This window comes from Amaranthus tricolor, chromosome 3, assembly GCF_026212465.1.
Source record: "Amaranthus tricolor cultivar Red isolate AtriRed21 chromosome 3, ASM2621246v1, whole genome shotgun sequence".
NCBI lineage: Eukaryota > Viridiplantae > Streptophyta > Magnoliopsida > Caryophyllales > Amaranthaceae > Amaranthus > Amaranthus tricolor.
Genome location: NC_080049.1, coordinates 1,308,455 through 1,325,337, shown reverse-complemented (window position 1 = coordinate 1,325,337; position 16,883 = coordinate 1,308,455). Strand labels below are relative to the sequence as shown.

Below are 16,883 nucleotides of genomic sequence, written 5' to 3'. Positions count from 1 at the left end.
TCTTAAATATAATGGTTTTACGATGAGACTAATTTTATTGGGTTGATCTAATGTACATTTACTATCGAAAAGTGATAGCTTTTAACCTTAGAGTGATCACTTAAAGTTCTAAGCAATCACTTTTTATAGCTTAGAGTGATCACTTATAACATTAACGTGATTACATGCAAGCTTAAATGATTAATTAGAGAAATGAGTTAATTATATGAGTCGTCTCATGGTGAGACGGTCTCATACAGACTTGGTGTAATATATTTATTTATTCAAAAAGATTTGAAAGACAAACAAAATGCCCAATGATTGGAGAAGAAGCACTCTAGTGCTTCATTACAAGAACAAAGGGGATGTTTAATACACCACCATTTTAGAAATCCAGTTTGGATTTATGTCAGAGGTATCTGGAGAAGTACTTTGGTGGGCAATGACAAAGAAGAGCATCCCAAAGAAATACATTAACATAGTGCAAGATATGTATCAAGAAGTAAAGACAAATATATAGACATGTGGAGGGGAAAAAAGGATTTTCCAATCATAATTGGCTTCCATCAAGGCTCAGTCCTAAGCCTCTTTCTTTTCGCAACTGTCCTAGGTGAGATAACTCATAACTCGATTGATACAAGAAGGCATGCCTTGATGCATGTTATTTTCTGATGACATTATTTGGGTAGATAAAACCAAGGAGGGCGTAAATGTTAAGTTAGAACAACAGAGACAAGAGTTAGAGTCACGAATTTTCAATCAAAATTAGAGCAAGACGGAGTACATGGAATGTAATTTTAGAACAAATACGTTAACGAGAGGCTTTTTAAATCTAGAAGAGAAAGAAACAGTTTCAAGTGGATGCTTCAAATACATTGGGTCTATATTTCAGAGTAGTGGGGACATCTAACAAGATGTGACCCATAGAATTAAGTGCGTGTTGCAAAAATGGAGTGTTGCTATACCAAAATATTATATGATTGAAGTTTGCGTTTAAAGTTAAAGGACAAGTTTTATCAAACAACCATTAGAATCGACGATACTATATGGATTATAATGTTGGGATTTTAGAAAAGATCATGCTAGAAAGATGAAAATAGCAGAAACACAAAAGCTTTGATGTATAAGTGGGCATACATTGAGATGTAAAACGAATATATATACATATATATATATATATATATATATATATATATATATATATATATATATATATATATATATATAATATTACAAAAAAGAAGTTTTAAATTCTTCTTATACATATTTAAAAATTACTTATTAGTCATTAATTATAAATCAAAATTCTAATCTCATTCTTTTGGGTCTTAATAACTACACCTGGTCTTGGACGACCTCATAATGAGACCGTCAATTTGGGTCGGCCCAATTCGCACGTGTAACAATATGGGCATTTTTTTTACATATTCTGGGCATTTTTTAATTTTGATCTTAAAGGTATCAATTTTGACCTTAAAGGTATCAGTTTTCAAAATTAATACTTTTAAGATCAAAATTAAAAAATGCCTAGGATATGTAAAAAATGTCCATATTGTTACACGCGCAAATTGGATTGACCCAAATTGACGGTCTCGTCCAAGTTTTTGTGAATAACTAAGTTTGTTCTTACTCAAGACAAAAATAGCTTTTATTTTCTTTTGAATTTACTTGAGACTATAATAGTTGAATGCTACAACTATTTACAATCGGAGGAACTAGGAAGTACTTGAAATGTCAAGTAGCTTTCGTCTCGACCGGGTTTGGGTTAAAAGCACGCAAGCTAACACGTTTTTGATTGATTCTTAATTGCAAACTTCATCTACAACTTCACATATATAAATATGATAACATCCTTCCGCTATAATAAATAGAAATGATCTAACGAGTTAGTTTTCTATAATCATTATAGTTCAAAACCAAAGAACTGTATGATCGAATATAATGATATAATCGCACGAAAGATGATGGGAGTAATATTTTAGCTGTTGAAAGAATGCATTTACAACAGAATCAGAGGCCCTTTCATTCTCTGAATCATGTGAGACTGAGAGTTACATCTAACAAAATTCAATCAGTCCCATGTGTATTAACACTACTGTAGAGTATCCACCATAATAACATATCGCCATTCCGATCATCATCAACATCATCATCATCGTCATCAAAAAACCGATCTGCGCTTTTCTACGAACCGATTGAAAAAAGTTGAAAACAGGTTTTTATGTACAGAATTTCAACAGCATTGTTAATTTACACCCTACTTGTTGGTTGATGAAGTCTCAGATGCTTGTTAGCAGTTTCCGGGCTGCGTTTAAACCTCTTTTTCCTTTTAAGAAATCTGAGCGGCTTATCGTCTGTTTCCGAGCTGTTATTACTCGTTATAGTTTTGATCTTTACTTTCACATCTCCATTATGCGAGACTGCGACTTTTTGATCCGGTAATGATTTATTGTAAGTCGTTATGTTGGTGACGATAGCATAGACGGTAATGTCGTATTTTGGGGATAAATTTGCCCTTCTTTCTATAACTTCATACCGACCACAATGAGAATCTTGTAATCCTGCTTCTCTTAAACTGTGAAATATCGCTTCTTTGTCATATTGGGGACATTGCCTTGAAATCTGCATAAATCACATTTCCCGTAACGAAAGAATTACAAAAATAAAATAAACTTTAATGGCATCACATTAATCGCTCGAGAAACAACTCGATTTCCAAACTTCTACTCCCTTCGCCTGCTTGAGTTTGTGCCATAGTAGAGAGTAGTGCGTAGTGGGTATTGGGTACTGGGTAGTGGGTAGGGAGCCGGTAGTGAGTACATAAAGAGAGTGGTGGTCCCACCTTTCCGTTTTAGACAATGGGGAAAATTCGTAAGTCCAACCCAGGACGGTATTTGGCTATTTGGGGCAAACTCAAGAGGATGGAGGCGGTATAATTCTACTTGAGCTATACGCGGTTCCAAAATGCCAAAATTAAATATCCATTTTGAAAGGAGGTTCACTCCGTCCTTCCTCTCAATCTACCTCGCTTTCTATTTGGGATGTCACACTTATTTTGCATCATTTCCTAATTTAGAAACGGACTAAAAATGGACCCACCACTTTCTTTTAGTCAAATATTCAGATTTATACATTCAACTATCATTTAATTTCATCCACACAATTCAATCTCTCTCTTCACTTATTAACAAATATTCATCTTTCCCTTAAAAACACCATATTTTCTCTTTGATGCTAATTCAAAGAGACAAAGTGGTAAACGTAACTTGAAACCGAATTAAGAAAAACTTTCAGACCAAACACGCAGCTATACAAAGCTGAACGAAGGGTATGTCATATGTGTTGAATAAATACTAAATCTAAAATGACTTCAAGGCTTGAAGCAAAGATGAAAAACCTTGAATAAATACGAAGACTTACTTTGAAATTAACCGGGATTTTTATCTGTGCATAGCGACATCTACAGGCATCAATGAAGTTAATCTTCAATACCATTTCAAATGGCTCCACAATCCGCACTGATCTCCTGTTCAGCAAAGGCAAAAAATAAAACAAAAGGGAAAGAGTTGGTAGTAGTAATTATTAGACAATATTTCTCAATACATGCATATAGACCTCTAAGTGAAAGATTTCGGACATCAACTGACCGAGTTTTCCCCGAAAAAAAAGCCAGGGACAAATTAACTTCTTATGACTGCAGCATAGTGCAAAAACAAGGGTGCATCGCATGGGCTGCATTGTAAAAGTTTTCAAAAGACCGAACCGATATATTCAGTGTTATAAAGGTGAAAATCCGCATATTGGACCCTTCTGAAAGATATTTCATGCTTCAGCCGATATTTGACGTTAAGATAACTGCATCGCCGTGTTCGTTACCATGATTGCGCCCGTTACCGCTTTTTTGCACTAAGGACTAATAGTCTCTTATAATCGATAAACAAACCAGCTATTATACAATAAGGAGTCCAACCACTAACTAGACTTACTTGATGCTGTGACAAAAATTTTGAAAAAAATAAGGATGAAAATGAGCAAACTACAGTAGTAGATATCAGGCTTTCAAACTGATCATATCCATATAATATAGTTCATGTTGAAGTTGATCCCAACTGATAAATTTATAGTTGGACTTGTACATGACAAGACCCGTACAACAGGAGAGCTGATTGCACACAGGCTCGATGAGATTTCATCCTAATACTAAATGGTCTTAGGAGGAGTAGCCAATGAAGCTTACACGTGGGTTATTTTTAGTCAACCTCTCTCTAATCTTCGGTGTGGGAATCACATGTGGGTTATTTTTCCAACACCAACAACACATGATGGTGATTAAGAAACAACCCCGTCAATCCCCTATAGACACAATCTGATTATTTCCTTAAAAAAAAATTTCTCTCTGCCTTTTAATTATTAGCTAGATCCCACCGGCAGCCGCCAACATTTTGTCAATTATTTATCACTTCCTAAATCTCCATGCAAAATAACGATGTCAATTTTATGAGGAATGGAGGAGCAGTTTAACATACTTCTAGCTAATTCGCGCAATAAAATTCATTATTCGCTCAAAGTGACCCAAAATAGCACAAATCCATGATAATTCATTTTTCACATCAATAAGATCATAAGAAGCAAATGCCTCATTAAAGAGAACTCGTAAAGGTTGCCTTACAAGTACTCATGGTATTTCGATGGAGCATGAACTTTACCCATGCTCAACACACACATAAGTATATATGCTAGAAGGATTTAATGATACAGAATGCTTTGATGCCCTATGAACTTCCTTTATATACCCCTTTGAGTAAGAAAAGAAGCTACTCAAAACTGAACCGAAAGTTACAGCAACCACTAAGAAGGATACCCATTTGGCCATAACTTGCACCAAAATGGATTATCGGATGTTATCTTCCAAATCAAGACTACATAATTTAACTTATTGCAACATAGAAACATTTCAAGTTCGGTAAATTTTATACAACATTCCATTACCCCAGCCATTAAGTGGCTCCCACCAAGGCGCAGTTTTGGGTGATTATACACAACCTAACCCTTGTTAGTGAAACCAAAAGGTTTGTTTCCAATTGACCCTTAGTAACAAACATTATCAGCAGCTTCACATAATTCAAAAGTGCAGATGATGTAAAGACTCATTTAAATGTAGGACCAGCACATGATAATTTTTTAAGTCGTGAAAATTCTCAAAGTGTGAAGAACTGTGTGAAGCCTCAAGACAAATTAACAATACATGTAAACAAACACTACCTTTTCAGCCCATATGGCTGCTTGTCCAACACAGCACCTTTCAGATCTTGCCTATCTGTAAAAGATACCTAAGATACAAACACTGAAGCTGTTAGTCCAGAACTAAAACAAGAGAATCCGATATTCAAGAAAAACATCGTATTATTCAATCACATAATTGTAAATTGTATACATTGGTCAGAATTAACGTTCATGGAAATGAGGCCATTCGCTAAATAATGGCTGCTTTGTAACGGATTTTGAGCTTACCATTATGCGAAACCCCATTATGTAACCTGTGATTTAAAATCATGGTGTAACAACCGCTGCTAATCTAAAATATTAGCATTATAATTGTTTTTTTTTTTTTTTAATATTTTTTAGGTTCTAAAATGTGTAGCATAAGCTTTAATTTAAATTTGTGTTGTAGAAAACTTAAAAAACGATGATAAAATGGATATTTTTCAACTTAATTCACAATGTTATGTCCGCGAGACGCGTCATAATATCGCGAGATGCTAACCCCGGCATATTTCCTTTGCTACCGCAATCGAGACGACATTCACGTTTTTTTTCTATACTTCGAAGTCTTAGGCAACGATTTGGGAAGAAGCAAAGCAATGAAGTGATCCTATTTCATAGAAGATGACACCAACTGGCAACTAGCCTTCATAGAAAGAAAAGAGGGGAGGAGGGGATGGAGGAGACATCTCAATCATCTAGAACACTTCCAAAAGTTGACTAAAAATAAGAATTCAACATGATTAAAGGAATTTAGCGACGTTAGTCACCTCAATACTTTTAATAAATGGCAACGGAGCTCTGTGTCCATGTACGCTTTCAACCTTGAGGTTCCAGTTCACGTATCTCTTATCTACCGGAAAGATAACCAATAAGAACATAGAATTTGGAGTCAGCAATAAATAGCACAAACATGTGAACGACAAATGTTATACAGAACTCAACCAATGCATTTGATCAGAACTGTAAGATATCCGCATTTGTTCCATATTCGTAACGAAGAATCAATTTCATTTCAAATATAAAAAAAATAAAAAACTTAAATGATACCTGAACTCAAAGCTTGAGTGAGAGCAACCTGAAAAAGGTCAATCCTAACAAATGGAGGAATTTGTAGATTAAGACTGTCCATAACACCAGCAATAACCTGCATTAAATTATTACGTATCAGAATTCAGCAGAAACAGAAGCTACACTAAATGAAGCCCAAACTAACATGAACAAAACCATACCTTATCAACAAGCCCATGAATCACAAGACTTGCTTTCTTATCCTTAGGAGTTTTCTACGAAAAAGAGAAGTTAGATTGTAGAGAGCATTTAGTTGCGAAGAGTTTTTACGATGAAAGATTTGGATAGTGATCGAGCCTTGGTGTTCAAAATACAACAATGTCCATGATTGGTATACCTAAAGATGTTCGTTCGGGACATCGAGTTGTATTTGGGTTAGATGTTTCGGGTTTGTTTGAAATCGGATTTGCATCCATATTGTTTTTTTCATAAATGTAAATCATTTTTGAAGTCGGGTCAAATCGGGTTTGGTTATACGGTCGGGTAAATTCGGGACATCGGGTTTGCGTCCATATCGTACTTTTTTGATGCAACTTTCTTTAATATTATCATGCAAGGATTACCATAAGAAATGCATTGGCTTAAAAATCAATTACAACAGAAAAACCATCATATTCATGAAAACAGAATAAAAAATATCCTAAAGGTGTTTGTTGTTCAAAGGCCATATTTAATAAAACAATAATGATATAACAACATTAGTGGAGGCTAAATCTGTAGTGGCCACATATGCCCAAGCCAAAAAAGAAAAAATCCCGGTTGTCGATGAGCAACAGATTTCTGCATCATATTTTCATATTAGAGTTCAACTCATAGATACACACAACTCTATTTGAGTGAGACAAAATTCTACAGGTGACTTATTATGCCTCGTGTACGAATATTTTTTTATCCTTGTAAATATCATCTTAAAGCTATTGTACATTGTTCACAAATCACAATATTCAATTGTTAATGTCAGCGACTAAAAACATTTATGGCCAAAATTCCTTTTCAGACCGGACAAGAACGTTTGTTGTGAGTAGTAAGAGATTAAAATATGTTACTGAATCTTTACTTTTTTTTTGTGTTCTAATTTGAAGTTTGTATCTTCCCTTTTTGTAAAGAAAAAAAAAGGAAAAGAAACTAGCAATGTTTTTTCATATGTGCTTACTTTTAAAGTTTATGTGAACACCTTTTTGTAAGACTTACGTGATCACTTCTAAGGCCTATGTGATCACTTTTAAGGCCTATATGATCACTTTGAAAGACTTATGTGCTCATTTTTATTTTACTATGTGATCACTTTTAAAGCTTATGTGAACACTTTAAAGCATATGTTATCACTTTAAGGCTTATGTGATCACTTTTAAAGCTTATGGAGATAGTGTTTTGCGATGGCGGACTATAAAATTAAAAATAATCACATATGCCTTAAAAGTGATCACATAGACCTTAAAAGTGATCACATATGTCTTAAAAGTGATCACATAGGCTTTAAAAGTAATCACTTATAATAGTCAAAGTGATCATACATGCTTTAAAAGTTATCACATAAGCCTTAAAAGTTAAAAGTAATCGCATAAGCTTCAAAAGTGATCACAGAATAAATTAAAAATTGATCACATAGGTCTTAAAAGTGATCATATAGGAATTAAAAGTAATCACATATGCCTTGAAAATGATCACATAGGCTTTAAAAGTAATCATAGTAAAAAGTGATCACATATGCTTGAAAAGTGATCACATAATCCTTAAAAGTGATCACATATGCGTGATCACATAAGCCTTAAAAATAATCACATATGTGTGTGGGTTGGTCCTAATTTTAGGACCGCCGCATATGAGATTGTCTCATTCTTTTTGTTATAAACTTACTCATGGTAAGAAATTTTCAAATCTGAACATGAATATTATATTGAGCCAAGTATTGATTACTAAATGCAAACTATTGTCGATTGTTTGCATGAATTTTAATTTAGATTATAAACCGTGCATTTGCATCTGTCATCAACTACTTTGGTTACTACACTCAAATTCTTGGAGAACCCATAAGTATTTCACATAAAAAAAAATAAAATAAAAACCAAGAATCACCTTGCATGCTTTTCCACCCTTTATTGGGCAGCGCAGGAAATTCACTACTTGGGATTTTCAAAGCACAAAGCTCAATTTCAGCAAAACTAACCACTTTATTTCACTTGTAATATGAAAAGCATTAGCAAAAGTTAATTTTTTTCTTTTGAAGAGATAGAAATTATCTAGTCATAAGTTCACTTCTTTTCAAATATCTTGTTCCCGAGGTAAGCCACATTATAACTACAGAAAGAAGAAATCACATACCTGAAGATTCACAATTACAATTTTTCCCCCTCCACGAAGACATCTAAGAGGCAGGTTGCAAGCAGGAGTAATCTGCAAACTGCATCAAAGATTGACAATGTTGGTCCAACCAAATATACTAATAAAACAATTATGCATAGTCAGAGAATAGACTAAACCTTAATCATCAATAAAGCTGTTAAGACTATCGTTTTTAGCTACATAGTTTCAACAATCACCTTTAAGAAATTCAATAAAATTATTTTGGAGTAAAATCCATTAAAGACCGAATCCACACAGCATAAGTTTGCAATATCTCGATGCTACAGGCTACAAAAGTTGATTTTGCTTTGGCATCTCTCTTAATAGAAAAAAACTATAGAGCTTAAGAAATGAGTCAATTCATGAAAAACCAATTTCGATTCATTAGCCTAAACTCGTGCACTGATCCCAGAGGCGAGCAACAGGGAGACAGCAGAAAGAAAAAAGAAAGGGAATTAAAAGTACATCAGAAGTCTTTTCTCGGACAAGAGTATGGAGAAGCCTACTTATCAAATCAGAAACTCATGTTGAGATATGACAATACTGGGTGACCAATTAATATAACTTGCATTCACAAGTGCACACATTAAAACATCGATAAATCTAGCTGCAAAGATGATATGAAAGTGACAAGAGAATATATGCTTACCTTGTCCCTAAACACAACACAAGATCAGCCATTTTGCAATGCTTTTCAGCTGCATCCATTTCCTTTCGTGGTAATGCATCCTGGAAGATATTGTGATAAGCAATGTTACATGAAGCGAAATTCAATTCAATACGAGAACGAAATGGGAAACAAGAAACATTAAAATAAATGTTTCGAAAACTTACGGAACAAAATTTGATCAAACAGAAGCTAAGATAGGATCATGATTAGTGTTACTGACTTACAGGGATCAAGGAATGGTCTGGGTCGTAGAATGGTTTAGAAATGATATTCACCAATTCTCAAACTTTGAGGTTAGATCAAAAAGATTTTGGGTCGAGTTTTCTAAGGTCGCAGAGCAATCCATTACGGATTGAGGTACGATTTGCGATCGATCACAAAGGAATATCTAGTAAAACCAGTGTCACATGATTCGCTAATCTCCTCGCGAATCGCAAATCAAAAAAAGCAAATTATGATCCATTTTGGGGTATTGTTGGGCAAGTTTGAGCGAATCGCGAATTTAAAAAGCGAATTAGCTAGTGAATTATGTTACACTGAGTAAAACAAGTGAAAATTATTAAAAGGAAAGATGAAAAAGGAAACGAAAGGAAACAGAAAAAGAAAAAAGAATAAGGAAAAAATAAGAAAATGGACAAAAAGAACAGAAATAAATAAAAACCAAAAGAAAAAAAGAACAGAAATTATTTTTAGAACATTTTAATGTTAATAGTAGCAGTAATGGTATAATGGACAAGTCAAAACCAATTAAGTATCAAGAGAAGACAAGTTACCTCCCAATCCAGAACAGTGTCTCTTAATCTTGCCCCACAAGCTGCATCGGAACAACGTCGGGATGTTTCCTTCAGCCCAATCGTTTCTACCTCAAAATCTCGTACATATCTTCCAGTTCACAATATTTGAAATGAACAGAAAACAGACTTGTATAAATATTAGAGTCACCATATAAAAACACAGAACAGCAGATATCAAGAATAAATTCTGAACTCAAGCAGAAAAGGAAAATACAAAAGGAGAACCTAAATAATGTGAAAGCAAGGACTTACTCAACTCCACAAGATGGGCAAATTTCCATGAAAGAGTCCCCATGTAACTCTGCAAGTTTTTCCCGCGGGAGCCCAGACCGAAGATGGAGACCATCAACATTCTAGCAGGTCAAAAATGAAAACCAATTAGTGTAAAGAAAAATACAAGAAACTATTCTTGGTAACAACTAACAGCTCCAATTCTGCAATATTGTTCAAACATTTTACAAAGATAATGATAATGAGAAATAAAGCAGAAGAATAAGAGAACTACAGACTAGGGTTCACTACATCTTTATTGACCTTTTAGCTTTAGGCTGAATTATAGTGATTTATCCCACAGTTCTTACCCAGTTGGAAAAGAGTTATCTTTATTGTTTAATACTGTCGGTCTGAGCAGGCAGTGTCAGCCTTTTGGTAAATAGCGTAAAAGAAAATGAATGTTGATTGTAAGACTCAGAAGTTTGTGAAGGGATCTATTTACATGGACGACAAAAAAAGTGTGAGTGAGAGACCATAGCTTGAATGAGGTTAAATACCCATTTAAGAAACAAAGTTTATTGATGGACAGAATGAGTACACTTTTTGCACCTCAAAGACCAAAATCTTCAAACATGTTCCTAAAATCTTCATGGGATATCCTTTCATTTAGTCAGGGTGTCATCGGAGGCATGATCTTTTATATTTGCTCCCCCCAATCAATAATTGGTTCAAAGAATAAAACAACATACATGTCAGTGAAAGTTGAGTCAGTTATGATATTTATAAGCGTATAAAGCTTATCCATCTAGATAAACACCTTTGAATAAGTATCGTCATCTTGGTTTGACTCCTCTTGGTTTAACTTAACGTAGGTAACCTATCTTAGCTTATGTTTCTTATGACTAGCTTATTTTTCCCATTATGCTCAATCGTATACAGTGCTTCAGTTATGCTTGCAAGCTGCCAAACCGGAACATATGGAGCCATACTTGCGGGCGTTCCTAATGGAATAACCACACCTGATCCGACGAGACTGGATAAAAACAAACTTCCAGCCAACTTTGGACTTTCTTCTTTTGCGAAACCAATATCACTTTCTTTCAGTAATTTATCTTTGTTATAGTCTTGATTTCATACTCAAGCAGCAGAGTGGTTGTGCACGGATAGAGAAAGTCTAGCTCTATTGGAGGTCTAGAGTTTGGAACTCCCAAACAGCATAACTTTAAACAAAAAATTCTTTTTCAATGGGGTTGCACATGCAAACCCATGTTCTATTACAGGTCCACCTATGTATACGCCAATGACTAACAGGCACAACAAGGTGCTCTCCAATCTAGAATAGGCCTCAAGCCTACAACAGTCTCACAACTTCCACAGATGTAAGTCTTCAATACATTGTAAGAGTTCCAAAGAGGAAACAAACCTGACTAATAACAAACTTGAGGATATTAGCTTTCTCTAGCTCAACCAAAGCCATATGGGTAGTACTAGGCATTGCTCGATTGAAAGGTAAAGCTGCTTTCGGCAAGGCCTTGCCTTCACGCTGCCACAAAAAGCCCCCCATAACAAACATCAAAATGGATCAAAATGCAATAATAATGCATGCAGCTCCAGCTGAAAACACCACTTAGGACAATACGTGCTTAAAAGAAATAGGATAAGCAATATAGTAAAAAATTATAAGAAACATGAACCACAGAAACAGCCATATACAGAAGAAAGTAGGGAGGGGAAGTAGATGGAAAGATTTGAAGAGCATTTATGAACTAAAAGTTTAATAAGGTTATCATCGCAAATAAATGGCCATTAATAATGATTTATTTTCCAACTAGTTTTCTGAAAGATAGTCTCAGTGGCAAGTGGCAACTCAAATAGATGAATAAATTTTAGTTGATCCAGCCACAAAGAACAGAATTTTATTACATATAGTTTAGTAAAACCTGAATGTGATCGAGTTTCATAGGACATTTGTTTTAACAATTCACCATGGCAAGTCTATATAACTATTATTAAAATTAAACAAGCTTACATCATCCACCTCAAAAAATGCATAGGTGTCACTTTATCATGAAATTTTTTCCCTCATTATTGACTTTCATAGTACAAAATTAATATATTAATTTATTAAAAATCTAGAAATAGTAGTACATTTAATACATTTTTGAAAACTACAATTTCGTTGTACCTAAGAATTAAAAAAGTACATGATAGACTAACAATTTATTCTAAGAAAATTATTATTTTTTATATAAATGTCAGAAAAAAATAACTAAAGTCGTGCATGGCACGGAAATTACCTAGTTATGATATAAATCGCACTCATATCATGTTTAAAATTTTAAGGTTTTCTTTAAGAAGAGAAGTAACATTTGAACTCCATTGTATGTGGACCAAGAAATTCAATAAGAACATCAACATAAAAAAATTTTGAAGCATCTATTGCAAATTATCAACAGAAAGAGGTGAGACAGATCTATTCAAAAATTTACAAGAGAATTTACAAAAGCAACCATGAGATGAAACTTGTATACAGTGAAAAAAAACTTATAAAAAATCAAGCCGTTGAAAAATAAAAACATTACCTGCAGTGTCCAGATGCCTTTGGGGCCTCGAAAATCAGGGATACCACAAGAAGTAGATATACCAGCACCTGTAAATACCACCATATGCTTACTCTGCAAGAGCGCCAATTTGGCTTAGAAAATTATCATTATAAAAAAAAAATCATGGATCAATCATTCAGCTTCAAGTCAATTGAAGCGCGGACCTTTTGAATAATATTTGCAAGTTGTTCCACCTGTCAGACCCCATGAGAAAAACAATGAAATCAGTGTCACAAGAGATGCACATACTTTCCGCTGATCAATTCGAAAGCATTAGAAACGACCTTTCGTGTCAAACTATGATAAATCACAAACATTGGGGAATGTAAATGAGTATGAAGCTTGAATATAATAAACGCATACACTCTTATTCATATCTAGGTAACATAGCATAACACACGGGAATCTTAAACTATTAACACAGTTCTTTATAAATTCAGGACTGAAGTCAAGTCATTTTAAGGAATCAGAACCGGTCACAAATGTTTATAATGTAAGAAGTTGAATCTTTGTCGAATAAGGACAACCGTTTCTACTTTCTCTATTATTGCAATGGATATACCAACTTAAAGTATCCAACTACCCAAGACAAATACACGTTTTGATCTAATACATATTATGTCAAGCTTTCACAGTTCCACCCTTTTAGGATCACCTGGTAACAAGTAACAAGCACTAAGTTGCTTCGGTATCAAGTAGGATAAATTCAAATAGATATCACAGTAATGGACAGTAAAAACAAATCAATTGTGAACAACGCTTTCCAATGAAGTTAAATAAAAAAAGCTCATCATATCAAAGTTCAATCAGGTTAGCATTATCTTACAAATCCTGAAATAAACAAGTTGTATGCTAACTGAAATATTTCATAATACCAAAATGTCCATAAAAAAATGAAAGATAACCATCTACATTCATAAACATTCACAAAACCCGGGGTTGTTTGGCTAATGGGTTGGTCGTTGGCTGTTTTATGGTTTACTTGTTTGACTAGCTGAGAGTGTTGACGATTTTTGTTGCTTTTAATATGCTTGGCAAATGGGATGGTTCTTGGTTGTTTTATAGTTTACTTGTTTGACTAGCTGAGAGTGTTGATTGTTTATGTTGCTTTTAATATGCTAGATAAGCCAGTTGTTAGAGAGATGTTTGGTAAAATAAGACATATGTTATTGTTTATTAGAGGCAAAGTGGGTCAAAACCAAAAGCCATTCAAAAAAAGTAGCAAAATTATTGGCTCAAAAGCCATCTTATTTGCCCAAACACTTTTTATTCGGCTACTGACCAACAACAAGCCAAAAAGCCAAAACCCAAAACCAAACAAAAAGTAAATCCAAAAGTCATTTATTAAACAACCCCGACCATATGATAGCAAAATTCTTCCTAAATCTAAAGATTATCACCCCACTAATTCAAAGAGTTCAACTAAGTCAAGGGGGTGTTTGGTTCTTAGCTTTTTGCTTAAGCTTTTTAGTTAGCTTTTGGCTTTTGGCTTGTTGGTTGGTCAAATAGCCAAAAAAAATGTTTGGCAAATGCCTATTAAAATAGCTGAAAAGTTTTAAGCCAAAATGAAAAAGTTGTGCAAGCTAGTTGTTTGGTTGGCTTTTGGCTTGTTGGCCCACTTTTTCTCTAATAAGCAGCCAACAGCCAACACTCATATTTACCAAACATATCCACAAACAGCTAGCTTTTTCAGCTACTTAAAACCCAACAAAAACAACCGACATTTTCACTTGTCAGCTGGTCAAACAAGTCAACTAAAAAAGCCAACAGCCAACGGCCAATTGCCAAGCACCCCCAAGATAAACGAATTTCATATAAACCATCAATCACAAATATCAACTTAGATTAAAACCCAAATGAGCAAATCATAAAACTTTATAGACCCACATAACTTCAGCACAAACTCAATGCATAAACCGAATTGTATGACATGGGCATTGGATAAACATTATCAATCACAATATCAAGTTAGAGTAAAATCCAAATGAGCAATTTACAAAACTTCATTAACCCACAAAAATTCTGCACAAACTCAATCCAAAAAGCTAATTGCATTACATGGGCATTGAATATTAGAACAAGTACAAACATACTAGTCAATACCCAAAAAGAAAATGCACAATTTAAACAAATAAAAGGGAAAAGATCAAGACATAGAACCCTAATAAATTCAAAAGTCCTCACCTTTTCTTGCAATTTATGTGATGATTCAAAATATTCAGCCATTCCAACATTACCCACATCTTCAATGTAAGAAAGCTTCTCTGCATAGCCTAAAGACATGTTCTTTTTTGCTTCTGTAAAACCCTTTTTTCTTCTAACACTAAATCTCAAATCCCTCTTTGTAGTTCTGCCTGCTTAAAAGGGTTCAAGATAAACTGTTGGATCAAACAATTGGAATTTAAAAAGGAAGTTTTTATACAGAGTTTTTTGGGTTTGTTCAGAAATTATGTACAAGGAAAAGCCAAGAGCCAAAATGAGTAAAAATTCCCCTGCCGTACTGCAGAAAACATTAATTTTTTATACATAAGTTTCAAATTTACTAGGAAGTCTCCTTTATTATTCCTTTTGCTTTTATCTCTTTCCCGTGTGTTTTTCCAACGGAAATACACAAGTCTTTGTTTTTATTTCGATTAATATAATAGTACGGGTAATTGTTAGTTGTCGTGGTAAATATTGGTAATTGTAGCCGTATAATTTGAGATTTATAGTTATTAGATATTTATTTCTGTCAATTTAACTGTGTAAATAAATAATCTTTTCGATTTAATTTACTAGTCCCATTTCCTTATTAATAAAGTCACTTAAATTGATTCATTTCCTTTTTTGGCGTGGATTTTTTTACCTAATTACCCTCATTTTTCATGTAATATTACTAAAATACCCCCACTTAACTTACTTTATCTATACTAATTAACCCCCAACATAATTAAGCTACTAACTATTCCCTCCATTTTTCCATAAAACCACCCCCTCCCTCACTCTCTGATTAACCCTAACCCTAAAATTGTGTCTTCATCCTTATCTTCATCTTCCTGTGTTGGTTGTTCATGTTTGAAGATGAACATCATCATCTTCATCCTTCGTCTTCTTCATCCTCATCCTTAGTTTCTCTCTCTCTCTCTCTCTCTCTCTCATCTTCAACTTCACTTTTAATTTTTTTCTCTCTCTCCTCACTGATTTAACCTAACCCTAATAAACCCTAAAACTAGATCTGGGTTTGATTCTCTATTTCCTCTGTGTTCTTTCTTCATAGATCTACTTTTTTAAGAGTATGGATTCACCAAATTCGTGTCTTTCATGGGTTACTTCCTCTGAGGAAAATGATTTAGTGTGTCCTTCAAATCCTTGGTTTGACTACTACCAATACGTCTCTTCTTCTCCTACCATTTCTGTGAAAACAGATCCTAATTGGGGAAGAGAGTTGAATTCAGAGGATGAAGAAATAGAGGGTTTATTTGACTTACAACTAGATCTACAAGATCTTTATATTGAGAATCTTTTCCCCTCTTCAGACGAGGAGTCACTTGATGATGCTGATCTGAAGCCTAATTTGGATAATGTTCATAGTCCCCTCTCTTGTTTGTGGATATGCACAACCTTTCTGACTTATGATGATTTCGGTATTTTTTGTTCGTTCTTTGTTTGATATGCATTTTTTGTGGTCTGTGATGAATTTGAGACCCTGTGTTCTTGTGTTTGCCCTATGAATTTTTTTAGGGTATACGTCTGATTTCTAGCTGCAAAAAACCCTAAAAACTTGATTTGCCACCAATCTTGGATTTTGAGGTAATAAGACACCAAACATGATGTTTAGGAAGCTATTCTCTAACCAGATTCAGGAGGCATTATTTAGGGTTAGGGTTCTCTGTGATAAGAACATTTGTTCTCTGAGAGAGACAACAAGTTGATAAACTTTGAGGCCATACAAAATCTATTCTTATTTTT

At 34.2% G+C, this 16,883-nt stretch overlaps 1 protein-coding gene across 1 annotated transcript; it reads right to left on the bottom strand.

The window, feature by feature from the left end:
- Nucleotides 1-1,928: 1,928 nt before the first annotated feature.
- LOC130808025 (NAD-dependent protein deacetylase SRT1) lies at nt 1,929-15,478 on the bottom strand. The gene is made up of 14 exons (XM_057673458.1): nt 15,120-15,478; nt 13,100-13,129; nt 12,915-13,007; nt 11,756-11,875; nt 10,372-10,472; nt 10,099-10,207; nt 9,305-9,384; nt 8,635-8,713; nt 6,474-6,527; nt 6,292-6,388; nt 6,012-6,094; nt 5,242-5,309; nt 3,400-3,505; nt 1,929-2,601 (listed from the first exon to the last, which is right to left on the bottom strand). Exons 1-14 carry the CDS (start codon nt 15,216-15,218, stop codon nt 2,230-2,232), a joined length of 1,491 nt encoding a protein of 496 aa, XP_057529441.1. The 5' UTR covers nt 15,219-15,478; the 3' UTR covers nt 1,929-2,229.
- Nucleotides 15,479-16,883: the final 1,405 nt, after the last annotated feature.